We start from the raw sequence: 14,446 nt of genomic DNA on the forward strand, positions 1-14,446 counted from the left end.
CGGTGACTGCCTATCCCCAGAAGCCCCGTCAGACAGCTCCAGACTCTCCCACTCAGGCCAGGGTGGCAGGGGTCATCTCTCACCTTGCTGGAAGCGAGGTGGTCCAGGAGGGACCTCCTGGTTGGGATCCACAGGGGGCTCAGGGGTTAGTGTGTCAAACTGCTCCCGACTGATCATATTGACTTTCTTGAAGTTCTCGACTTCTTGCTACAGAGGACACAAGATGGGTGGGGAAAAGAGGCTGGTAAGAGGACTGCCCTAGCCTGTTTTAGGAATCAAGACAGACAGGAAGTTGAAGAGGGCAGTTGCCACGTCCACATGGAATTCTGGTCCCCGGGCTCTCAGCTGCCTATCACCACGCTTCAACCCCAGGTGCCCAGGGGTTGAGTGTGCTCACCCAGCAGGGCTGAAGACTTGCCCAGTCCTCCCTGCAGCAGCACTGAGGTCAGAACTCCAGCCCCCCCGGAACCTGCTATAGCCTCCCCTCCCCAACTCTCTTCCTGCAATTCTCTCATTTCAAAACACATTACAACTACCACTCACTACAGAGGTGCACCAGAAGCCAACTGACCACCATACACATCCACTCTGTACACTTTGTAAAATGCCTACACCACCAGTTTTGACTGTTTCTAAGCAGCAGTGAGTTTTTAAAAGACCTATCTTTTCTCCATATTCCACACTCAAAAGCAAGTTCCTTAAAAGGCCTTTAAACTTTAATACATGCCTAAATATTTAAGAACAGAAATAAAAATCCAATCTTATTCTTCACAAAAGTGTCCAGCCAACCTCTGAAATTAAACACGGATGATCAAGAAGCAGGATGATCACCTCTCACATTGGCAGTTTACAGTGTTTATACACCTCTTCTCATTCTTAATGCCCCCCTCAAGCAGTGTCAATCATCACCCCCTTTTATTAGATGAGGGTGCTGAGGTTCTGTACCCAAGGTCACGCGCTTGTCAGCTTTCCTCTGCCTCACGTCACAGGCACCCTAGGCCCCCACCACCACTATGCCCAAGGCTCACCTTGATCTGGGAATACTCGGGTTCGAACTTCTCAGTCCACAGGTCCTGCTCATAGTAGAAGAGCCCATCATTAATGACCTTGGCCAGCTCAGCACTCATCTTGGCACGCGAGGTGTGGTTGCCAGTGCGGTCGCCCCCTGGGTGCCGGCGCATATAAGGTGGTGTCTGAGTGACAATGAGGATTTTGTTGACATCCCGGTCATCAATCTCATAGTCAGAGTCCTCATCAGACCAGGCGGTAAAGGTATTCTTCCGTCCATCCATCTGCTCCATTTCCTCATCAAACAGGAAATCCAGTTCCTCTTGCTCATCTTGATCCTTGGACAGCAGCTGCTGAGAGGGCAGATGCTGAGGCAGAGTGGTCGAGTGAACAAACCTGGGTTCCTCCGACTTCTAAAATGGGGGGAGACCAAAGAGAGAGAAAATCACCAGGAAGTCCTTAGGCCAGGCTGACACTGTCCCCTGAGAGAAGCCCTGACCCCTGAACACGGGACTGTCACATCTGCAGCCCTGATAACGACACCGAGTCACAGCTGTCAGCACTGGAGTCACTCACGAAGAAAGGATGTCCCATAGGACTCTGGGTTTCTCCACTCACAGTTCACATCAGTCCTTCACAAACACTGAGACGACAAGCTCCCTGTATGTACAGACTGCACTCTCATTTACCTAAATACATGCCCCTCCACAGCACCTGGCCTCCGAGCGGGCACATGAAGAAGTTCAACAGGCTGCTTCATCCTTTTCCCCATCCCGAACTCCGCCCAATGAGCTGGAAGCTTCACCAGGCAAGAACCACAGCTGCCTTGCCTTCCACTGCACCCTCAGAACTTAGACTGGGACCGAATAACAGCCCATGCTCAACTATTTGCTGAATGGATAAGAACCACTAGTACCAGGCCCTGCGACCAGGTCCTTGAACTTATGGAGCTCACAGTTTAGCGGGAGAAAAAGTCAACCAACCAACCAACTGCAATGTGATGGTAAAGACTATAAATAGGCCTCGTAGGAGTACTTAGGGAGTGGCCACTTAAGCAACTGGGGGCGGGACCGGGGACACTCAGGGAAGGCTTCTGTGAAGAAGTGATTATGAAAGGACCTGTTTAGGTAAGCCAGATGAAGGCAGGGACAAAGACTGTAAGAGGCAAAACAGACAAAAAACCAAAAACACAGCATGTCCCCAAGGCAAGAGAAAAAACAAGACTCCTTTCAGCCAAAACAAAGTATTTCAGAGTGTTGATAAGCTGAATTATCTGAAAGTTTTTGGAGGTAAAACATCTGTTTACCTCACAGAACATATTTAAACATTAATTCCCTGCTGTGCCAAAAAAAAAGCTTTCTCTATAAATCTTAAACTATTCTCTTCTCCAAGGGTCAGGGTAGGCTAGGTAGAAGTGTAAGGCTCTAACTCTGGACCGGAGGCTAGGTGTCTTTTGAAAGGCCTTTCCAAAGCCTCCGCAGTCTTAAAGACTGAACTGAACCTTGTCAGGTCCTTCTCGCTTACTACCTTCTCCTCACGATCCTAGCCTACCTGGTACTTCTTGAACAACCAGAACAGACAGGGTCGGGGGTGCGGGGGCAGGAAGGAGATGAGGGAGTCAGTCACAGTGGTACAATGGAAAAGGGGGCACAGAATTCCATACAAGGTCATCTGTCAGGTCTCCTCTCAAGGCCTAGACCAAGGTATCCAAAGACAGGATGGCAGTGGGCAGGTGAATGGAATAGAAGCTTGCTCCTCAAATTTTAGTTTCAGATTGAAACACTGCTCTTACAGAAGACTATGTGTGAGCTACTCATATATTGGTCTACTATTTCTAGAGTAATCTAACCCCTCCTTCCTTTCAACCTAAGAGAAACTGAGGCCTTCAGATATTAAAGAAGTTTCCCAAGGTCACCAGCCAGCAATGACAGAAGACCTGTGTTCCAGTCTAGATTCCCACTCTCCAGGCCATGGGTTTGTTCCTTCTTCCTTCCCTTTTCAAAGGATTTGATGGAGTTATAGATGAGACAGTGAGGACAAATTCAGGGGGATGGCGCTAAATAACACAGCCACAAGGACTTAGATGAGGCAAAAAGAACAGCCAAGGGGCTTCCCTGGTGGCCCAGTGGCTAAGACTGTGTTTCCACTGCAGGGGGCCCAAGTCTGATCCCTGGTCAGGGAACTAACGGCCCACATGCCATACAGATTGGCCAAATAAGCCTCCAAACAAATCCAAAAAATCAAACAAAAAAACCCACCCAAGTATTAAGAAACACTTAACTTTCAATGAGACTGCTGCCAGAGGCTGCATGATCTCCTCCTGTGAAAAATGCCACTCAGGAACTACAGAACTAGGGCTGTCCTGAGGGGTGATCCACTGGAAATGGAAACAGGCCATATCAGCCTTCCCGCACTCACTGGTCACCTATGGCTTACATCATAACCCTTAACTACCTGACTTCTGTCCCCTTAGAACACAGAGCTCTGTGCCTATGTGATACCCGTTCTGCACTCTCCAGCCCAAGCTCCTAGAATCCAGGACAGGGGACAGGCCTCACCCACCTTGGGTCGTGCTGGAGAGGGCCGAGGCCTTTTCTTCACTTCAATCCAGTTCTCAGAATCCAGGTCAGGAAGGCTGGCGGACAAGCCCTTGGGCAGCGTCTTTAGGTTGCTGACCTCCTCTGTTTTGGTTGGCACTGGGGTGACCGCACGGGGAGAGCCAGGCGCTGACTCTGAAGGGTAGAAAGGGGAGGTCCTCATCCCTCCAGCCCTCTTGATGCCAGCCCCGAGCAGGACTGCTGGCCGGAAGACAAGGGCACCAGGGAGGCATCCACATGCCAGCAGGGTACCTACCTGTCTCTTTCTGGTAGTGCTGGCGGGGCACAAACTCTGGGCAGTTGAGAAGCTGGGAGAAATCGGTCTGGGAATAATCCACTATTGGGGGACCAGGAAGAGGCCATTTCTCGGGTTCCTCCCTCCTGCGTACTTTTTCCTCAACAATCTCTACCACTTTGCTGTCCTTTAGGGCCTGCAGGGGAGAAGGAGGGAGAAGATGCAGAGGGAAGACGCAGACAGACCAAGATCTTGGAAGATGGGGCATGACTGAGCCCCATGAGCTCAGCACAAATGTCCAGAGTTGGCCGGAGTATGAGAAAACTGGCCCCATCTTCCACAACCAGCAGATGAGTGAGATGTTCAAACTTGTAAGAGGTACCTACAACATGCAAATCACACTTGCCCTTTGACCCCGCCATTCTACTTCCAGGAATCAATCCGGGAAATACTTGTACCAACAGGTGACAACATGTATAAGATATGGACAAAAGGCCATTCACAGCTCACAGCCACACTGCCTGTAAAAGGAAAAACTACCTAAACTTGACAGTACAGAGGCAATTCAAACCAATTATGGCACAGCCATTCAACCCAGCACCACTCAGGCTTAAACATGAGCTTCAAATGTGTTGAGGTGGTTAACAGTCTCAAAAACCAGGTCTAGGTCAATGAGTTTAAGACCCCACTGGGGTTGGAACTCTTAAGTAAAAACATGCAAATGCACACAGATTTTTCCAGGGTTCACAGGGAAAGGGCTGCAGGCGTCTACCTCGGGGGAAGGGGGTGAAGTAATGGAGAGCAGGGAAGAATTTCCTTTTTAAAATCTTTTAAATGGAAAAGAAAAACATTTCAACATGTGACAACATACTCTGTTGGTGAGGCTGGGGAAAGAGGCATTCTCATACACTGCTGGTGAGAATGCAGAAAGCACACACACTAGAAAGGGAATCAGGTAACAGCTAGCAAAATTATACACGCATTGCCCTTCAGTTCAACCATCCCACTCCTACACAAAAGACACACTGGCCTTTAAGCCATGAAAAGATATATATATATACACACACACACACACACACAACTGTAAATAAGAACGAGGAGTGTCTTTCTATTACCACTACTACTACTAAGTGGTCAGCTCCCAGATACATTAAGTGAAAGCAAAAAGTGGTGAAGAAATACATGTGCGATGTTACCATTCATCTAAGAAAGGGTGAGTATATAATACACAGAAAGGCATTTACTTATTTTTTTTTTAATGGAAGGATTCAAAAAAGTTTGTTTATAGTAAAAGAGAAAAAAGTATTAAGAGAATCTTTTAAGTTCTACTTTCAACATACCATTTGCCTTTGGAACCACAGAAATATTTTACGTAAAACAAGTAAGAAATTAGGGGTAAGAAAGCATTCCCAAAAATGTGAGAGCAAAGCAAAATTACTAAAGCTAATATGTACATAACCACACAAAAATTATTTCAACTTAAGAAAATAGTCACTGACCATATAAATGGGGAAAAAAAATTAGGAGTAGGCGAGGTACTGTAAGCATAATGTGTACAGCAAAACAAACAAATAGTTACTCTGATGTTGTTTGGAATCAGGATTTTTGGCATGGGAGAAAGTAATAGTTACAAACATAAAAGATCCTTGGGTTAAGTAAAGACACTGGAGAAATATTAACAGAAAATATCAGTGTAATCTCATGATATATTAAAAAAAAAAAAAAAACAATGACGACGAAGCGTAGCAATAAACACCCTACAACTCAGGCTGTGATATCTAAATATCAGAACTACCATTTCCCCAAAATAAAGGACCCAGAGTGTCTTAAAGGAAAAAAAAAGGCCATTCCAGATCTGAGGCAACAAAAGTACAAGATGAACCAGGGTCCCACTGGCAACGATTTGATTTAGCATAGTAACTACAATAAATGAAACAAAATGCTTGAATCTACTAGTCTATAATGACACAAAAACAAACAAAAACCAAACTGAAACCTTACCAGTTACCTTTGAAGGTTATTAGGGATCAGCTCATAATTCTGAGAACTGGTTAACAAAGGAAAAGATCAAGCACTTAACTGCCCTTCCTGTACAAACTACATGCTTCTTGGTAACCAAACAGCTGATAAGGCAAAGTACCTCCTTAAAGAGTTATTCCAGCAAACAAATACAGACACAGACAGAACATAAACACTTTATAGTTTCTAATGAATTAACAGGTAATTTATAGCTTATATGACAAAAAAGAGAACCAGATGAAGCATTCATTAAGTGGTACCTGAGAGAATATATCAATATCACTACCTATAAAGTATTCTCGACAAGGAGGGAGAAAGGAAGAAAAAAATCTGAATCTGATCAGGCCTCTCAATCACTAATTTAAAAAAAATCTGGAGTACGGAACATGTAAAATGGTACCACTGTGTCCTACGAAAAATTCTATAAGCTGTATAATCTAGCATTCCAACAAAAAACTGCAAGGGAAGAGAGAGAGGAGGAGATATCATAAGACAATGTATTGATCTTATCTGGATCCTGATTCACAAACTACTAAAAGAAAACTTCTGAAACGGGGGTGAATTGGCAACTGAACAAATATTTGGTGATATTAAAAAACTGTTAGTATTTTTATATGTAATAATGATACAGTGAGTACTTTTCTTTAACAGGAGGATTCCCTGGTGGCTCAGAGGATAAAGCATCTGCCTGCAATGCAGGAGACCCAGGTTCGATCCCTGGGTTGGGAAGATCCCCTGGAGAAGGAAATGGCAACCCACTCCAGTATTCTTGCCTGGAGAATCCCATGGACAGAGGAGCCTGGCAGGCTACAGTCCACAGAGTCACAAAGAGTCGGACGCGACTGACTGACTTCACTTTCTTCACTTTCACTTATCTTTTAGAGATAGATTAACTGAAACATGGATAAAATGTCAGATTACTGGAGATTTTCTTCAAAGTAATCTGGGAAAGGAAACAGATGAGGAGACAGATGGAATAAGACTGGCGAATTGACAGCTGCTGAGCGTGGGTAATGGGCTCATTATACCACTGTATTGACTTTTATAAAATTTCCATGTCTGCTGTCTTCCATGATAAAGAGGTGAGGGGGGAGGAAGGCGAGATAGAGAAGGGAAGGGAACGAGGAGAGGGAGGGAGAGAGCCTGGCCAAGCCTTGGAACCTTAGCACAAGTAATGAGATGAGGACTCTTCTGGGGTTCTTGGGCTTGACCCAAACTCCAGCTCCTTAAGTAAGGATCTTTCTTTCCCCTGCACCCCAGCCCCAGGGAGGGAGACATACCGCAAAGATGAGTGAAATGTCAGTGGTAAGGGCCTGCACTCGGTGGAAGGACGCAATAAGTGTCATGGGAAGGAAGCCGTCAGCATCCATTTTTCGCCGCAGGAAGAAGTCTCGCTCTAAATTGTCCACGCTGAAGTAGTATTCACTGGGTGGAGGGGAGAAGTGTGATTGCTCCATCATGTGTGAACACGCCTTCTTTGTTCTGTACATTCCAGGAACCTCACACAGCCTCTGACCAACCCTGTCCCTCTATATTTACAATCTTAAAGGCTGGAAAGAGATGATGTTATCCTCTCACGGCTCCCTAACCTTGGGTCAAACTGCCTCTCTCTGCCCTTCAGCCTCTTGGAACACCTGACAAGCTCCTCATCCTTTAAAACCCAGTCCCAATACTGCTGGTCACTTTCTCTTCTGCTCCTAAAGTGCTTATCACACTCTACTGCAATGATCTCTTTCCTTGTATGGCTCCCCCCACTGGACTGAGAGACAGTCCACCAGAGGTTTAGGAGTTAAGGTTTTGCAAGTCAGACAGAAACAGACTGAAATCTGTGCCTTGTCACTTATTAGTTGGGCAAGTTACTGGGACTGTTTGCTTATCAATAAAAAGGGGATAAAACCCAGCTCATAAAAATTAAATAGGTAACTCCATAACTAAGTATGAGAATGCCTATAAAGCTGAGCACTGGCCTCACCAATGAGGACTCCGTGAGTGTCTATTAGCATTCTGACAATGCTGCCATTACAAATAGAGGCCCAAAGGGTGAACAAAATCTAGACATTTTCTTTCCTTTTAAAAACATTAACTGATTCATTTTTAAAACAGGAGTACAGTTCTCTCAAGTTATCTTTTTCATCTCCAGCCAGAGGCAGCAACCACTGTGATCCCCAGAAGGGCCTGTACAGCCCTACTCCGTCCTCAGGCACCTCCCAACCCCACCCATGTCTCCAGAAGGAAGACGCCTGTCCACTCACATCTGGCGTTTGATATAGTCTTTCAGCAACTCCTGGTCCACGCTGTAAAGCTCAGTGCTGCTGACATTGTCAAAATAGTAGGTGATGTTGTTCATGTACTTGGGGGTGCGAGGCCCCTCCGCACCATCAAACTTTCGGTAGCCGAACTGGTAGTCAAAATGGGCTATGGGAGGAACGAGCCCCATGAGGAAGAGGAGATCCCCGCCCGCCGCCCCCGCTGAACTCCCTCAGACATCCCGGAGCCCAAAGGGGCCTCACGTACTTCGAGTGCCACCCCGTCCGCGTCCCCGTCCGCGACCACGCCCCCGTCCACGGCCACGGAAGGAAGCCCGCGCCCCACCAGCCCCATCACTCTTCACACTCGATGTCTCATCCTGGTCATGCCAGGCAGGCTCCGATTTGGTCTCTGGTTGCCAGGCTGGAGTGGGGGGGGCCACGGGCACGTAGGTGACAGGCTCAGACCCTATGGGGAGAGGGGGCATCAGGTCAGGCCTGAGGGTGACCCCCAGGCCCAGGCCCTCCATAGTGGGAGCGCATACCTTTGATCTCCCCGCGGCTGGTGGGGGTGTGTCGTGGCTCTGGAGGACGAGTAGGGCGTGAGACCAGTTTCTCTCTGGGCACTTCAGGCTTCATGTCTATTTGCAACGGAACCCACTTGTGTTTGTTCCCTGGAGGATAGCGTGGGCACGAGAAAGGCTTGAAGGAGAGGCCCCTCCTGCCCACCTCTACCCCCAATCCTCTGTCCCTGGCAGGGCTTTTACTGGCCCCTGTTCACCTCAGGCAAACGCCTTTCCCTCACTGGACCTCATTTTCATCCCTGAAATAAGAAGGCAGTGGACTTCAGTGTGATGGACACTCTTGGTTGACTCCCAACACCGATTTCTCCAGAGCATGCCATTTACAGCCAGACACATGGCAGCCTGGAATCAAGACCGCACCTCCAGGCTCCCCTAGATACATGCCGAGGAGAGCTGAGTGCAAGCCCTCAATTTGAGGGTGCACCCCTAAAAAGCAAGGAGCTCTTCCCCCTTCTCCCCACCCTAAGTAGAGTGAGTCACCCGGAATGAGAAGAGCCAACACACAGCAAGACAAAGGAATCAAAGAGCTGCCATCACAGGCCTGGCCTACTTCTACCAAGCTCTCAAGTGAAAGAAACCACCCTCCATATTGGTTAGACCACTATTCCTCCAGATACGTATGATAGTAGCCAAACCTGTATCCTCGCCATTTCAGCCAGAGCAGTGGGATCTCCTGTATTTAAATGAAATCTAACACAAGGCAGCAATACATCAACAGACACCAAGAACACACTGAGGGAGGGAGCCCCTGTCTTCTGCACAGCTTGAGCCCGAGTGATGAGGACAGGGCTTTCCAAATGCTGGTTACAGCAAAAGAACTGATGGACAGATAGTTGGAAGGAAGCTTGCTGGCCTAGCAGCCTACACCCACCAGACTCTCAAGCACTTCTGGGGGGCTCCTCAAATTGCTCCAGCAGCCCTTGAGTTCTCACACTACCTGATTCTGCCTGCTACCTTCTCCCAAGTCCTGCTCCAAGTCACTCACCTTTCTTCTTCTGTCCCCCTCGCTGGCAGTCCTCGTCCCCATTCTTCTCCTCCCCCGATTCATCGGATTTGGTTTTCGGGCTCTCCTTACTATCGCTCCCCTCTCCTTTCTCCTGTTCCTTCATGTCCTTTTTGGGTGGTAGCTTGCGGGCAGGCTGAGACTTGTGGGCCTGTGGCTGCAGCAGGAAGCAGAGGAACAGGGAGGTGACGTGCATCTGCAAGCCACTCAGGATGGGAAAGAAGGGAGCTCCCTGTCACCGGAGCACGTGATACAGGTTGGGGTGGATGTATCCTATAGCCCTGTTTTCACGCCTGACATGCCTTTGCAGGGAAGAGTGGTCAAACAGGCGAGAGGCAGAAGACAACCCACCTCTTCAGGTCCCTTAAGTCTAAATGAGACAACCCCTCGACATGGGCTGTGGCCTGCAAAGGCCAGCTGTTTACTCCCTACAACAGGACCATGTGGTCTGAATCATCCGTGGGATGGAGGAGACACTGGCCTCTGGTCTATCCACACCAATCCTGTCTGTGAACAAAGCCCACTGGCCCGAGCCGATGAGAGACCTTGCCGTCAGCCCAGAAAAAAAGATGGTGGGGAGGAAAGGACTGACCAGGGGTCCACCTTCTGCTGGGGCTTAGGAAAGCTATGTAGGCTTCTCCATAACCTGTGGTCTGGAGGTGGGTACTTGCCCTAATGACCATTCTGCTGCACTCACAGGCAATCCAAGTGGAGAACACAGGTTTTAGAACATGACACACTGACTTTCAATTCCCACCTGGCCATCAAGGACTAGTGATTAACCTCCCCTCCCGGCCTCAGTGGCCTCATCTGTAAAATGGGAATTACCGAAGGGCCTATCTAGGAGTCACTGAGGATTAGGTACGATGATGGATAAACGGGACTTGGCAGTCTCTGTCACACAGCAAGGACTCAAAGGATGATTCTTAGCTATTTCAACGTTGTCCATATTTTCCAACCACTCCTTTTAAAAAACAGAAAATTAACACCCGAGGCTCTGAAAGCTTGAGGCCAAATGTGAACATGCAGACGGAGTTCAAACCTGCCCACCCCTCCCCACAGACTCACCTGCACACTCTTATGGGCTATCTCTCCAGGTGTTGGCCAGTTGATTGCATCTCCAAAGTCACCAACCTGCAAGGCACATTCTGTGAGGGTTCCAGGGTAACCCTGCCTCCACCATTCAGGCCCTCATCCAAAATATAGCTCCACCAAGTGATCATAAGCCAAAACCAGTCTGTCCACGAGAACCATCCACAACAAAGACCCAGAAAAAGTGCCTCTGCTATTCAGAAATCCCCTGCAGCCTAGAAGCACTCACTACAACAGAAAAGAGGCTACCACCTCCATCCAGGAAGCCCACCCCCACCCCTGGGTTGCCAACTCATATTTCTTACCTTGCCACCTTTACGCTGTTTAGGAACTGCTGCCCTCACCACCTTGGCCGGGGCAGAATGTTCTGTGGAAGCAAGAAAGGAGAGGTGGTTATACATCACCCCTTAGAGAGGGCCCCGACCAGCTCCTCACCCTCATCACTGCCCCATGCCACCAAGCAACCAGTAGGTTTCCGACAGAAGACGTGGTGGACAGAAGAGGGACACATGCTCAAACTCTGCTTTCTGAAGAAAGCGCAGAAAGTGAGATCATGGAAGAAGCAGGCAGCCTAAACCCCAGAATTCAACACTGGTCTCTCACAGCTCTTACCCTCTTGTGTAAGGGGGACTGAGGCCTGGAGACTCTATGTCCATGGCGGGATTTGCTCTGTAATTCAGGGCTCCTGCATCACAGCAGATCCCATAAAGGAATCTGAAAGACTCTCTCTGGCTCAAACATTCTAGAAGTCTTCGTGTGAGTAGACTTAGGAAGGCAAGACAAAAACCCTAAGTGGGCAACCAAGAAGTCCAAGCCCTCTTTCTAAGGCATGTGCATCAGAGCCAGCTCTGCCCTCAGTGAACTGTGGCCACCAACAGGAAGACGTGCCTGCCTTCCAAGTTTCCAGAGGAAAAGCGAGACCATCACCCCCCACATTTGACTCAACGGTTCCACCTTTAAGAATTTATCCTAATGATACAAATTAAACAAATGTTTAGGCTTAAGTGCAAAGATGTTGAAAGAGCTATTAATAATTTCAAAAAAACTGAAAATAATGTATAACAGTAGGGAACTGGCTAAATAAAAGTTGAGCAACTTCCAGAGTGTTCTTAAATGATAATCTCTACTGATATGAAAACATAAACACAGTAAATGAAAAAAAATTATAATCCTATTTTTGTGAAATAAATTGAAAAGGTATACATACAAATAAATACACATAGTAGAAACTCTGGAAGACATATAACCAAATATTACCAGGACTTAAGTAGTATGTTTGGGCTTCCCTAGTGGCTCAGAAGGTAAAGCGTCTGTCTGGAATGCAGGAGACCTGGGTTCGATCCCTGGGTTGGGAAGATCCCCTGGAGAACGAAATGGCAGCCCACTCCAGTATTCTTGCCTGGAAAATCCCATGGACTGTGGAGCCTGGTAGGTTACTGTCCATGGGGTTGCAAAGAGTTGGACACGACTGAGTGACTTCACTTTCACTTAAGTAGTATGTTTACAGTGATTTAATTTTGTTTGGGATTCTCCAGTAGTTTCAACCAGGGCAGAGAAGAGCTTTCTATTTTTATTACTTTTAATTTTTATTTTTCGGCTGTACCGGGCATCACGCAGGGCCATAGCTCCCTGACCAGGAATCGCACCTGCAGCCCCTGCAACAGAAGTGCAGAGTCTTAGCCACTGGCAAGCCGGGAAAATCCAGGGGCTTTTTGAAAGGGGGAAAAAAATTTTTTTATAAGGAAGTGGCTCTAATAAGTCTGGTCCTTTCTACACTTACACTTGTTTTTCCAAGTTGGTTCTGAAGACCAGGAGTTTCTGAACCCTTCCTTCCCAGAGACCCACAGGATAAGATACAACCCGGGACTCTGCTCACCCATCCCCCTTTGCCTCCACTGTTGGCCAGCCATGCCAGGACAAGAGCTGCCCCCAGTCCCCAAGCAGAGAAATTTGTCCAGCTGGTCTCAAAACAAATGTTCCACTTCTTGATCAGACGCATGTTCCCTTAATGAGAAGAGAGTCCTTGCCTGATTCCTAACTGTGAGGCCACTGAATTCTTGGCTTCTACCCCATACTGGAGCCAAGACTGCCTCAAGACATTCCACATGGCAAAGGAGAGCTGGGGCTCTATAACCTAACCCAACAGCATCCCCTATTCCCAGTGCTGGCAGTGGAGAACCAGAAAATCTCTTCATTTCCAAGAGGATGGAGCCCGCAGGGCAAGAGAACTCCTCACTCCACACTGATTCTCCTGCTAACTCCAGTCTGGCCCAGAGCAGCCTCATACCACGCAGCTCCCTGACTAGGACCAGCAGAGGCAGCTGTTAGAAGATCAACTCCCTCAATTACACAGGAGCTATGGCAGTAATTACTTCTCCAGGGACCCAGCCTATAGACCCCAAAAACACTCCCTGCATGCTACCAGGACAAGAGCAGGCCAAAAGGCCGGCATCATCAACGTCATTATCATGAAAGTGGAATGGGAAATCAGATTCTGAGGGCATAGTGCTCTTGAAGACTACCAAAAAGGTTTAAGGCAAAGTTTTGTTGGGTCATTGTCTTATTTCCTTTAACAAAAACTGTTTCAAAATTGGGAAGAATCAGATCCTGTAATTACCCTGCCTAACATCTTGTTCAAGATCACAAATGGCAAAGTTCTGCTATAAATTCAGGCTCTCCTTAATGGGAGTGCCCTGCTTCCACTAAAAGACCCCACTGATTCCCTACTCCTCCACCAATCCCATGCTGGCCAGGGGAATGTGGCTTCTCTGGGCACACCCAGGAAAACCAATCAGTCAGCCCTTTGAAAAGTGTGCTGAAAAGGCCCCATCCCTAGTTAGCCTCCGTCTATCCCAAGGACCCTCAGTACCCTGTTCCTGCCCTGCTCTCAGGTAGGACCTGGGGCTGCCCCTGCTCTAAGGAAGAAGAAAATTCCCCAGAGAGACAGAGAAATACTTTAGGGAGAGAGAACCACTGCTACCTTTAAGCAAAATCCCTAGCCCTGTTAATATCCCACAGGGCCCAGGGAAACATAGGAAGGCTCGGATGAGCTATTGTCAGGCCCTGGGGGTAGGCTGGAAAAAAGACTTCAATGACACATCCTTTCCTGGGTCCCGTCCCAACCACCCACCTTCACCAGGCGCATGCACGTGTGTACAAACGTGGGCACACACAGCGCAGCTCCACAATATACAGGGCCTAGCATCTAAAATGGCTCCCAGTGAACACCAACCTTTTGTGTAAGAGGCCAGTCCTTATGTCCAGCACCACTGCCAGCCGCCACTGCCCCAAGCCCAGCTCAGGACACACTACACTCACCACCTCGCACGTGCCCAAGAAAACAGTTGTAGGACATGAGAGCAGCAAACAAGGCCCGTGGTTCTGCTTTCTTCCGTTCAGACAGGCAACTGAGGCTCCCGAAGGGTAATTAAGGGGCTTCCCTAGGAAAGAGCCGGGATGGGCACTAGAAGCCTCAGCTCCCTCTGTCCAGTGCTCCTTCCAGCTCACCAGAGATTCCATGTGTCCACTGGTGGGAAAATGGGTCAAAAAGCCTTCCTGGTGTGATCTCAGAGCACCGTCCTGCCATCTCCTGGTGAAGAGTCACTGGTGTCGGGGAGAAGTTCTCAGCCAGAGGTGTGCTGAGGTGGGCCGAGGTGAACCCA

The 14,446-nt window shown here is 48.2% G+C and overlaps 1 protein-coding gene and 1 non-coding gene across 4 annotated transcripts in view; one reads left to right on the forward strand and one right to left on the reverse strand.

Annotated features, from left to right (window-relative positions):
• The window catches only part of LARP1 (La ribonucleoprotein 1, translational regulator), a 62,400-nt gene that overhangs the window by 11,340 nt on the left and 36,614 nt on the right, over positions 1-14,446 (reverse strand). For 2 of the 3 annotated variants that reach the window (XM_040241462.1, XM_040241465.1), the window contains exons 2-12: positions 11,090-11,151; positions 10,761-10,826; positions 9,675-9,849; positions 8,651-8,779; positions 8,374-8,574; positions 8,112-8,274; positions 7,140-7,284; positions 3,862-4,036; positions 3,571-3,740; positions 1,029-1,421; positions 84-207 (exon numbers count right to left, since the gene is read on the reverse strand). In XM_040241462.1, the coding sequence (XP_040097396.1) occupies positions 84-207; positions 1,029-1,421; positions 3,571-3,740; positions 3,862-4,036; positions 7,140-7,284; positions 8,112-8,274; positions 8,374-8,574; positions 8,651-8,779; positions 9,675-9,849; positions 10,761-10,826; positions 11,090-11,151 (1,803 nt within the window). The remainder of the gene's footprint in view (positions 1-83; positions 208-1,028; positions 1,422-3,570; positions 3,741-3,861; positions 4,037-7,139; positions 7,285-8,111; positions 8,275-8,373; positions 8,575-8,650; positions 8,780-9,674; positions 9,850-10,760; positions 10,827-11,089; positions 11,152-14,446) is intronic. The other variant, XM_040241464.1, reaches the window with a different exon arrangement.
• TRNAC-GCA lies at positions 6,517-6,588 on the forward strand. Its single transcript has one exon. It is a non-coding gene; the product is annotated as a tRNA-Cys (tRNA).

Source organism: Oryx dammah, unplaced genomic scaffold (assembly GCF_014754425.2).
Source record: "Oryx dammah isolate SB20612 unplaced genomic scaffold, SCBI_Odam_1.1 HiC_scaffold_5, whole genome shotgun sequence".
Taxonomy (NCBI): Eukaryota; Metazoa; Chordata; class Mammalia; order Artiodactyla; family Bovidae; genus Oryx; species Oryx dammah.